The sequence below is a fragment of the Ursus americanus genome, chromosome 31 (genome assembly GCF_024610735.1).
Source record: "Ursus americanus isolate L20-20 chromosome 31, mUrsAme1.1.p, whole genome shotgun sequence".
In the NCBI taxonomy this organism is placed as follows: domain Eukaryota; kingdom Metazoa; phylum Chordata; class Mammalia; order Carnivora; family Ursidae; genus Ursus; species Ursus americanus.
The window spans coordinates 14,586,169-14,598,252 of record NC_142157.1 but is presented as its reverse complement, the minus strand read 5'-3'; the positions used below and the strand labels follow the sequence as shown (position 1 = coordinate 14,598,252).

General features: G+C 37.6%; 1 protein-coding gene across 28 annotated transcripts in view; it reads left to right on the top strand.

The window, feature by feature from the left end:
• Positions 1-12,084, top strand: part of LOC123791704 (ankyrin repeat domain-containing protein 26-like) — a 184,442-nt gene that overhangs the window by 162,550 nt on the left and 9,808 nt on the right. For 26 of the 28 annotated variants that reach the window (XR_015722489.1, XM_087857833.1, XM_087857831.1 and 23 more), the window contains 3 exons: positions 3,666-3,956; positions 4,861-5,078; positions 6,535-6,763. Coding sequence is in view for 27 of the 28 variants with exons in the window: in XM_087857833.1 (XP_087713959.1) it covers positions 3,666-3,956; positions 4,861-5,078; positions 6,535-6,763 (738 nt within the window). In the remaining variant the exon portion in view is untranslated. Of the gene's footprint in view, positions 1-3,665; positions 3,957-4,860; positions 5,079-6,534; positions 6,764-12,084 lie in introns of those variants that run through there. The other 2 variants (XM_087857845.1, XM_087857848.1) reach the window with 2 other exon arrangements.

The following is a 12,084-nucleotide window of genomic DNA, read 5'->3' as shown; positions in this document are numbered from 1 at the left end:
ATTTAAAAACCTATGGACACATTTAAAAATCAGTGTAATTTACCCACCAGCCACAATTTTTTGTATTCCTCCCACATAAAAAATACACTCACCTCCTCCCAATACCTCCCACAAATCTCAGTTATCATGGCATCAGGTTCAGGCTCGAGTCCAAGATCTTACCATCTTAATCAGTTGCAGCGGGGATAAGGTGCCTAAAGTATAGTCCCTTGAGTACATGTCCTCTCAATGTGAAGACTTGGAAATTAAAGAGACCGTTCTCTACCACTCAAAATGCAACATTCTGGAAACCTGCTAAGGACTCTCCCATTCAGAATGAAGATGGGAAGCATTCAAGTCCATAGCAGTTTTCAAATACAGCCTGAAGCGTGCTCAGTTCTTCAGTTAGGACTTAGTCCTAACCATGGGAATGCTTCTCCATGGCTCTTTGCTTTCCTCTTTGAGCTCTCGGTTCTGTCCTTTTCATAAGGAATGACCTGTGTTTGTAGCTGTTTTTTAGCCTGCTTCTTCCTGGTGGGACTTCTAAGACCCAAAGGCCTAGTTTCTGTTTGTACTATCTTGGTCTCTTTTAGTCCAAGCTCGCAAGCAGTGTTTTGGTACTATAATTCTCTTCAGTTTTTGAGTTTTCTGTGAATATTAATGATTTTCATGCCATTAGAAAAGCCATTCTCCCGGATCTTTTTGAGATAAGCTTTTCACCTCAGGTTTCCTGTGAAGCTCTTATTTGACAGTGCCTTTAAAATTCTCATACTCTGAAGATCCTTAAAGAAATTCGAGGCGCACCTTACATCCTTCCAAGTTCTTAATAAAGGGTTTTATAGTCTTGGCTTCATCCATAGGCCATGTTTTCCTGGATTTGCTCTTAACCCAGAAGCCATTTCTTTATTTTAGCATTGTTTGACAATTCAGCATGTAGAGAGGCTGTAAATGAGGAGCAGCTACTTGAACCCAGTAAGTCCTGGTTGCTTCGTATCGAATAGTCTTTCTGTAGCTTATCTCTCCTATCATTTTTACTTTCAAGTGTTTGTGGCACGAGTTCCTTTCCCTGTAGTGTCATTTTCTTCACTTGTCTAGAAACCTTTGCTGTAAGCCTCTTTAAGGGCTGTCAGGTTTCCACTAGCAGTCTCTTGGAAGCCCTTTTGGTTCTCAATCTTCTCTACGTCCTTTCAGGTTCCACTTCCTGGTTCAAAGGAGGTTTCGTTTTAGTTTAGTTTAGTTTTTTTTTTTTTAATGGCAGCACCCCATTTTTGATATCAGTATCTGTACCAATTATTTATTGCTGCAAAATAAACCATCTCAAAACCCAGTGGCTCAAAACAACATTTATCTTGTTCACAAATCTTTAGACAAGGCTGAATAAGGCCAACTCATTTCTTCTTCATTTGGCATCACCTGGGATGACTGGAAGCTGGGAACTAGAATCACCTAAAACCTTGTTCGTGCACATGTTTGTCTGTTGAGGCTGGCTTTTGGCTAGGATGGTAGCTGGGGCAGTCTCAGCTAGAATATCTACATGAAGACTCAGTGGGTGGCCTGGGCTTTCCCACAACAGCTAGATTCTAAGGGTGAGCTTCCCTAGAAAAAGAAAGTGAGATGGAGGCTATATCACATTTTCTAACCTAGCCTTCAAAATCACATAGCAGACCCTATGACCCAGCAATTGCACTACTGGGTATTTACCCCAAAGACACAGATGTAGTGAAGAGAAGGGCCATATGCACCCCAGTGTTCCTAGCAGCATTGTCCACAATAGCTAAACTGTGGAAGGAGCTGAGATGTCCATCAACAGACGAATGATAAAGAAGATGTGGTCCATATATACAATGGACTATTAGCCATCAGAAAGGATGAATACCCAACATTTGCATCAACATGGATGGGACTGAAGGAGATTATGCTGAGTGAAATAAGTCAAGCAGAGAAAGACACTTATCATATGGTTTTCACTCATTTGTGGAACATAAGGAATAGCAGGGAGATCGGTAGGAGAAGGAAGGGGCAAATGAAGGGGGGTAAACAGGGGGAAATGAACCATGAGAGACTATAGACAAACTGAGGGTTTTGGGGGTGGGATGGGCCAGCCCGGTGATGGGTATTAAGGAGGGCACGTATTGCATGGAGCACCGGGTGTATACTCAAACAATGAATCATGGAACACTATATCAAAAACTAATGATGTACTGTGTGGTCACTAACATATCATAATAAAAAGAAATCACATAGCAGTCCGCCATATTCTATTCACTAGAAACCAGTTGCTAAGGCAAGCACATATTAAGGGGAGGGATTGTCATAGGAGAAGTGTCAAGGAATTTATAAAACCACCACATCCACTCACCTTGTCTTACCAATCATATCTAAAGGAAAGAAGTTCTTCCCAACTCAGCATCACTGAAACTCCAGCAAGTTTTTTGGTTGTTTTTGTTGCTTAGTATGTTCTCTTATTTTGTGGGAAGTAACAAAGGATTGTAGCACTGTTGAATTAAGGTTTTTTGTTTTTTGTGTTCTTTATGGTCCAAAAATATGTGGATCATCTCACTAAATTTTTTTTACCTAGAGATGTGATTTCTTAACCCTGCGAATCATTTCTCCTCAGACTGCAATTCAGATTAGCATAAAACATTTGTAATTTAGAAAAAGCCTTTGGGGGCACCTGGGTGGCTCAGTCGTTAAGCATCTGCCTTCCAGTCTGGGCGTGATCCCAGCGTTCTGGGATTGAGCCCCGCATCAGACTCCCTGCTCTGCTGGGAGCCTGCTTCTTCCTCTCCCACTCACCCTGCTTGTGTTCCCTCTCTCGCTGTCTGTCTCTCTCCCTGTCATTCAATAAATAAAATCTTAGAAAAGAAAAGAAGAGAAAAGAAAAGAAAAAGGCTTATGGTATTAGAGTCAGTATTTATAGATTCATTAATTAGAGTCTTATTTTCAAAGTCTTATTTTGATAAGCATTTATTGGCTCAGACCTACATAAGTCAATATGATATTCCTAAAACTTCTTTAAAAATTATGGAGTACCAGGGCACGTGGGTGTCTCAGTCAGTTAAGTGTCTGCCTTTGGCTTGGGTCGTGATCCTGGCATGCTGGGACTAATGATGTACTGTGGCACGCCAGGCTCCCTGCTCAGTGAGGAGGCTGCTTCTCCCTCCCCTTGCTCTTGTGCTCTCACTCTCTCTCCCTCTCAAATACATAAATAAAATCTTTTAAAAAAATTATGAAGTGTTAAGGTGAGGGGGAAGAGTCAAGCGACTTTGTACTAAGACGTGACTTACAGTTATTTTATGCAGGAAAGATCTGAAACAATCATAGAGAAATAAAAGTATAAAATCAAGTACAAATGGGTGGCAAAGAGAACGATAGCAGACATCTCTTTTAGTAACTCCTAGTGGTTTTAATTTTGTTCCTGATTTCCTGAGTTATTCAAGGTTCCACATTCCAAGACTCTGCTACAGTATAGATAACATTTTGTTGAAAATGAGTTTAATTTAAAATTTGAGCACCTGGCTGGCTCAGTCAGTAGAGCATGTGACTCTTGACCTTGGGGTTGTGAGTTTGAGCCCCATGTTGGGTGTAGAGACTTAAAAATAAAATCTTCAAAAAAATTTTTGGTCATAGTTTTGCATTAGACTGTTTTCACTCTACTTCCAAACTGTATTATTTTATTTATTCAGGTTGATGATCTTACAGCAAAACTAGAAACTGCATCTTCAAAATGTCTACAACTGGATGAAAAAAACCAGGTTCTCTCTCAGAAGTTATTATCTATGAAGGAACTACAGAAAAAATGTGAAAAACTAGAGAAGGATAAAAAGAAGTTGGAACAACAAGTAGTAAACCTGAAGAGTCATGCAGAACTCAATATGGCAGAATACAGTAGAATAGAACAATATAAACGGGAACTGGACAAAAGGGCAAGGCTGGATATGGAGGAAAAATTAAGAGAAGTCAATCTGTTTTTACAGGTTAATTTATTGATCTGTAATATGCTTTAATTCATTTCACTGCAAATTACATTTTGGTTATATGCATTGTATAGTTTTCCTCTACTTCCTTTATAGCAATTTGGTAAATTTCTGGAAGCATTTGTTCCTTCCCTTTAAAAATTTCAGTTTTCATCATCATTCTCACTAAATTGGTCTTTCGGAATGATTCATAGTAGAGAATCATTTTATTTCTTAAGACCAGTTGGTATAAAACAAGACTGTTGAGAGGAAAAGAAAAAATTGTGCTCTAAAAATTTGAACTTTGGGGTGCCTGGGTGTCTCAGTTGGTTGACCAGCTCAGGTCTTGGTCTCAGGCTCATGAAATCAAGCCCCTCATTGGGCTCCATGCTGGGCATGGAGCCTACTTAAAAGCAAAATTGTAGCATACTTGGGTTTTTTTTTTTTTTTCTTTTAAGATCTTATTTGTTTGTTTGTTTGTTTAGAAAGCATGAGCACGGGGGATGGACAGAGGGAGAAAGAGAATTTCAGACAGACTCCATGCTGAGTATGACACAAGGCTTTATCTCAGGACCCTGAGATCACGATCTGAGCAGAAACCAAGAGTCGGGCGCTCAACCGACTGACCCCACCAGGAGCCCCATGTACTTGGATTATTCTTAAGTTGTATTGTTCACTTTTTAAAATTTTTAAATGATTCTCTTATTCTTTGAATTATCATATTGCGTGAGTTCTAATATAAGAATGATTGAACTTTATCATTCAGATTTAATTCAGTCGACATTGATGATAAATATCTTACACTGCAGCTTTTTTCACATTTAAAATTGCTCTCTGAATCATTGACTCAAAACTAAAGGAAAGAAATATACTATAATCACCCAGGTTATAACTGTTTTAAAACAATGTTTTTCATTTGCTTTAGGCACAAGTAGCGTCTCAAGAAAGCTTAGGACAGTTAAGAGACAGTAATAATGCTTTAATAAGTAGTCAGATGGAACTCAGAGTGAAAGATCTGGAATTTGAACTATCCAAAATGAAAAGTTCTCAAGAACATTCTAATAAAACAGAGTTGGAAAAATACAAGGAATTGTATTTCGAAGAAGTAAAAGTTCGAACGTCATTGACAAATGAACTGAACAGGTAATTTAAAACAGAATCATAGAAAATAGATGTAGCTTATTAATTTGCCTCTAAAGCATAATTTTTATGGAGCCAGGTTCATGAGATGAGTAATAAGTGAAAGTCAACTGGATAGCATAATTTTGGAAAATGATGTTTATAAATGAACTGTGAGATGTTAGGCCAAGACAGTTTGCATCGCTCCTCCTTTTTCAGTTTTACATGATTTTATTTTTTTTCCCCTCAATATTTTCAGTTAATCTGATCGCCTAGTGTTTAAGCTAATTGTTTGAAGCTTTATAATTTAGACAGACAGCATATTATTATAAAATTGTTTGTCAGAATTACCCTAAATAGAAATGAGTTTATTAATATTAGGGAGTTTATTTGTGGAAGATTACATCTTTAACCCAAAAGGTCAAGTACCAATACTGCACATCCTCACAGCTTGGTAGATTTAGTTTTTTGATTGTGATCTTTGGTATTCTTAACTAGAGGGTGCTTTGAAACAAACTATTCTTTATAGTTTTTCTACTTTACATAAGGGTATATACATACAGAAAGATTCACCTAGGGGTGAAAGGCAGTGTAATTCCCAAAGTGGCTAAAAATAGCACCATGGTGGACATGACAAGGAGGTGTGTGGAAGACAGAAAGGGCAGATTCCACCTCCAGTACCTTGGTAACTGTGTTATAACCTAATCGCATCTGGAGCTGTTTTAGTTCTTTCTGATCACGACTCTGCCATCTACTTCTCCCCTAGCAATTGTTGGTCTAAATTATTCCTCAGTTGCCAAATGCTCAATTTCTCTGAGGTAATGAGTGAAATGTACAAGAGTGGTGAAAGCAAATGCTTGAAAATGTCTTTGAGGGATGGCTTGTTTGTAGTTTTATTTTCTTTTAAAGATTTATGTATTTATTTGACAGAGAGCGAGTGAGTGAGCACAAGAAGGGGGAGCAGCAGGCAGAGAGTGAGGGAGAAGCAGGCTTCCCGCTGAGCAGGGAGCCTGACGTGGGGCTCGATCTCAGGACTCTGGGGTCATGACCTGAGCCGAAGGCAGATGGTTAACTGACTGAGCCCCCCAGCCCCCTGGGGTGGTTTATTTTTATATCCCTAAAGTGTTTACTAAATATAAGTATGTGTGATGGCTTCCTCAAGAGTCTCATAAGTACTGCCATTCTGGAGGGCAGCAATTATTACCTATTAAGCCGTGTATATCACTGATAGCCATTTCTCTCCCTCCTTATTTTGAATTACTTGTTAGTTAGGAGTCCCAAGAAATATATGTACTTATTTAGAACAATTTTAAACCTATAATATATATAGTAGGTCTTCTCTGTCACATTTTCAGTGTTAAAACACCATTTAAGGGCATGTTCTGTTTACTATTATGGAAACTTAAAAAAAATACAAGTCATTTAGGAGTGATTTGGGGAGAAATGAAATACTAAGCATTGTGTTTTGTAATCTTAACAGGACTAATGAGAGGCTGGCAGAGATCAGAACCAAACTTCTAGTGGAAAAACAGCAGAAAAGGAACTTCCTTCACACTGTTACTATGAGTCCTGTCTTGGAACTGCCTTACGTCAGAAATATCAGTAATAGATTACCTCTCGATAGATATGTTGCTCCAAGAGAGAATGTCGTGATTCCACCCTCAAGCTCGTGTCCTTCAAATAATGGCATCGAGAGTTACTTATTGAAGGTTAGTTATATAGTCTTATCTTTTTTTCCTTGGGTTTCAGATTTCTGATATAATTTTTATTTTTAATTTGGTGAAATCCTGAGTTGTTTAACTGACTTATACACACTAGTAAAAGACATAATTATTTGTGCTAATAAGGAAATGAGACAGAAAATTTGTGATTTTTTTGTTGTTGTTGTTCCTGGAGCTCTTACTTTCAAGAGATAACTTTATTCAATAAATATAATTAAACTGACATATTTTATTATTGTTTTAAAGATTTTATTTATTTTAGAGAGAGAGTGCACAAGAGGGAGAGAGAGAGTGAGACTCTCAAGCAGACTCCCCGCTGAGCATGGAACCCTATGTAGGGCTCAGTCTCACGACCCTGAGATCATGACCTGAGCTGAAATCAAGAGTCGGACACTTGGGGCACCTGGGTGGCTTAGTCATTAAGCATCTGCCTTCGGCTCAGGGCGTGATCCCGGGGTTCTGGGATTGAGACCCACATTGGGCTCCATGCTCTTCTGGGAGCCTGCTTCTTCCTCTCCCACTCCCCCTGCTTGTGTTCCCTCTCTCACTGGCTGTCCCTCTCTGTGTCAAATAAATAAATAAAATCTTAAAAAAAAAGTGTCGGACTCTTAACCGATTGAGCCACCCCAAAAGTGACACATTTTATATTTCTTGAAAAGTTACACTGAAATTCAATTTTAGAAAGTAAATATTATTGCTCATTAACCAAATGTACACTTAGATACCTTGACTTATTTTCTGGTTGACAATGGTTTATAACAATTTTAAAGTTTGCTGTTACCAATTTTTTCCACCCATATGCGTAAGTGAATGATTAGAGTCCAAACAATCCCATATGGATGTTAATTATTTAGAAGAATCCATGAAAAGTTCTTTTATGAATTACATAAACTTATAATCCTAAAAAGATTAATTTTTCTTTTTAAGTTAAAATTTTTGGCATTTTCTTACAGGAGAGTACATCCTTTATTGCTTTCTTACTTACAGCATCTTTTTTTACTTATAGCACTTGTTTCAATTTTTACAAAATGTCTTGCTGAGCAATTGTAGAGCATTTTCTAAATAGCTAAATCAAGCAAATATTTGATTTTTTTTTTAAAGGAGAGAATGGCAGTGCAAGCACGGGGTGAGGGGCAGAGGGTAAGCAGGCTCCATGGTCAGTGAGGAGCCTGATGCACGGCTCAGTCTCACGACCCTGAGATCATGACCGGAGCCAAAATCAAGAGTCAGACGCTTAACTGACTGAGCTACCCAGGTGCCCCACAATTTGAATTTTTAAAATGAAGTTCACACGTATCTACCTTGCCATCACTTAAGTTGGTGATTGATGACTAAGATGAGTATGATAGGGAGTCTTTAAATAGCAGCTAGTTTCCATTGTGTATCATTGTTATTAAAATATCCATTTCAATCAATGCACATAGGTTTATGGTTTTGATGGTATATTCATGGTCTTATTGATGTGGACAAAAGTAGCATAGGCTCAGGATAAATGAGGCCTCAATCTTGGTCTTTCATTCGGCTTCCTTATTGTCTTGCTCTCTTCCCTTCTAATTTGAGGACTTTCTTTAGTGTTATGCTTGGATGCCTTTCTTTTTCTTTTTTGTTTATCGATTATAGATTTTTGGTTTGTGATCACCATGAAGTTCATATGTAACATCCTATGTATATAGCGGTCTCTTTTAAGTTGATGTTTAAGTTCAAACTCATTTTATAAACACTAAATTTTACACCCCTCCTTGTTTTATGTATTTGATGTCTTAGTTTACATCTTTTTATTTTGTGTGTCCCTAAGCTAATTACTGTAGATATAATTGATATTACTACTTTTGTCTTTTAACCTTCATACTGGCTTTATAAAAGTGATTGCTCTATTACCTTTACTGTATGTTTGCTTGTACCAATAAAACTCTTTCTCTTGTAATTTTCTTACTTAAAGTTATGGCCTTTTCTTTTCTTTTCTTGTTTATTTTTGAGAGAGAGAGAGCAGAGCAAGTGAGAGCAAACACAAGTGGGAGGGGAGGGCCAGAGGGAGAGGGAGAGGGAGAAGTAGGCTCCCTGAGCAGGGGACCTGATGCGGGGCGTGATTCTAGGAGGTCCCTTAACCTATCCTCATTTCTAAAATTCTTTTTTCTTTTTGGCTTGGATCGTTTCTACTACCCTATCTTGCAGATCACTCATCTGTTCTTCTGCAGCTTTTACTCTGCTGGTGATTCCCTCTGGTGTATTTTTCATTGCAGTTATTGTATTCTTCAGCTCTGATTGGTTCTTCTTTATATTTTCTCTTTCTTGGAGTTCTCACTGAATCCATCCATTCTTCTCCCAAGTTTGCTGAGCATCTTTATGACCATTACTTTGAACTCTATCAGGTAGATAACCTATCTCTTTTTCATTTAGTTATTTTTCTGAAGCCTTGTATTGGTCTTTCATTTGGCACATATTCCTCTGTCTCCTCATTCTGTCTGACTTTCTATGTTTGCTTCAGAAATTGTTCTTGTCAACTTTTTCCCTCTTTAAAGTATGTGGCTTTGAACAATGAATGTTCGTTATGAAGTCAAGGAAGAAAGCATTTCTAAGTGTTGTCTGGCCATTTTTCTTGGAACTGTGGTGGGGTAGGTGGCAGATGGCGTTGCTCTTCTTTTTCTAAGTTGAGAACACAGGAGTCAGGCAGATGGAGATAAGCTTAGTAACTTTATTACTGATACATACTAACAAATTGGAGGATGTGGTTTAGGCATGTAGCCACAGTGAGCTTCCCAATACTTTATCCCAAATTAGGCACTTCCGCACACAGTTGTAAACGGGGGGAACAAATGTTAGATGCCCATCCCAAAAAGATGAGAACAGGCCTGAATTGATGTTACTGTGGCAGGCACATCTTTTCAGAGAAGAGATTTGCAACCACGTACACACTGCTTAGTGCCTTCTCCCAAATTCGCCCATTAGGTACATCTCCCTTCCTGTCGTGAGGAAGGTAGAGAAAAGTCCTCACATGGAAATGAAGATTTACCTATAATTTCTGACTGGACTTCAATTGTAATTAAAGTTAGTCATGTCTTTTGTACATACCAACTAATGATGAGAGGTCGGACAGGGCATGCTAGATGGTAAGGAGAAATCTGTTTTGTGTTTTAAATTTTGCTATAAATAACTCACAACACAGGTAACTCATTTATTGGTTGATTTTGCTAAAACCAAGTTTTATTTGAAGGAAATGAATAATTCTTTCAAGGAAGAATTTCCTCAGCTTCAGGTTCTTTGGTTCAACTAAAGATTTTCTCCTTCAAGTTCCCTGTCCTGTGGTTAAAAAACTTTGTGCTTATAAATTGAGTATATTGACTGTTACTAATAGGAGTTAAGATAACTTCTGTTCTTTTATGTTTGTTCATGACTTCAACATTTATAATTTAGTTAGAAAGTTATGTTGTGCCTAATGCCTGAACGTTATTGAGCCACATGACAAAGTTTTATATATTCATTTTCTCTGAGTTATCCTTAAAAACACATGTGTTTTTCCTGACTATGAGGAAGTAATTGGCATAAAACTCTAGGCTCAGTAAGACCTAAATTAGCACATTCCTGGCCTGCAACTAGGTGGGTTTTTGACCTCAGGCAAACTACAATCTCTCTGAGGCCTTTTTGTCTCCTCTGTGAAATTAGGAACTTTGACTAAGTTAGTGACTTCCATACCATTGGAAAAAAATTTTTTTTCAAAGAATAGAACTTAATTTTTTTTTGCATTAAACTGTATTATATAAAACAGAGACAAGTAGAGCTCTTTAGCTAAAGGAGAGATGAGACTACACCTGTAGACTTCCTTGTCCCTCAATCCTGCTGTGTCCCCAGTGGAACCTTAGATTTCTATGGGCGATAGTTTGAAAACTGACACTTATGAGAAAATCCTTCTAGTTAATAATTCTTTGGATTAAAATTTGCTGATACATTGTACATTGTTTTTCTGTGTATACTTTTCTTAACCTCCTATGTTTTTGATAAATGGAAAAGTATAAATAAAATTGCAAATGTGTTCTCTTTATTAATGGACCTCAAGCTGTTTCTACCATCTAAACACAGTTCTCACCTGGAAATAAACACAGGTCCCAGAAGTAAATATTTAGGAAAAGAGCTTTTGGGGGAAAAGATAATAACATTACCTTGATAGTTCTTTAAGTCACACCGTATAAAAAGTGGTTTATATCTTACATAGTATTTATTAATGGTATTATAAAATTGCTTCAATAAAAGCTTCTCCCATCAAGTGGTATTGAGTTACTAATTTTACAAGGCCTGTCTTGTAATGTTGTCAGATTATTCATTTTATAAGGCCGGAATATAATGTTATGGTCAAAAAGTGTTACGGTTTCTCAAAAAATTAAAAATAGAAATACAGTACAATTCAGTAATTCCACTACTGGCATTTACCCAAAGAAAATGAAAACACTAATTCGAAAAGTTGTACGCACCCCTATGTTTTTTTGAAACATTATTTACAATAAGCAAAGGATGGAGGCAACCTCAGTGTCCATCAACAGATGAATGGATAAAGAAGATGTGTTATATGTATACAGTGAAATATTAGTCAGCTATAAAAAAGAATGGGATCTTCCCATTTGTGACATTGGTAGAACTAGTATTATGCTTGTGGGATCGAGCCCCACATCAGGCTTCTCCACCATGAGCCTGCTTCTTCCTCTCCCACTCCTTCTGCTTGTGTTCCCTCTCTCGCTGGCTGTCTCTATCTCTGTCGAATAAATAAATTAAAAAAATCTTAAAAAAAAAATAAGAACTAGTATTATGCTAAGTGAGATAACTCAGAGAAAGGTAAATACCATATGATTTCCCTTACACGTGGAACCCAAAAAACTAAACTACTAATAGCCTACTGGTGACTGGAAGCCTTACCGATAACATAAATAGTCCATTAACCCATGTTTTGTACATTACATGTGTTATATACTATATTCTCACCCTAAAATAAACTAGAGAAAAAAATGTTACTGGGAAAAACAGCAGGAAGAGAAAATACACTAATACATATTGTATCAAAAAAAGTCTACGTGTAAGTCGAGTAGACCTGCACAGTTCAAACCCATGTTGGTCAAGGATCAACTGTATATTACAAGTATTCCCATCTAGAATATTCTTTCTTAGACCTTTCTTATAAAAGGTATCCTCTCATTGAATGCCCAAAATGAGGTCTAAAGTAGGGTACTGGGGTTCCTGGGGACTCAGTCAGTTGAGTGCCTGCCTTCAGCTCAGGTCATAATTCCAGGGTCCTGGGATAGAGCCCCGCCCACTTCAGGCTGTCT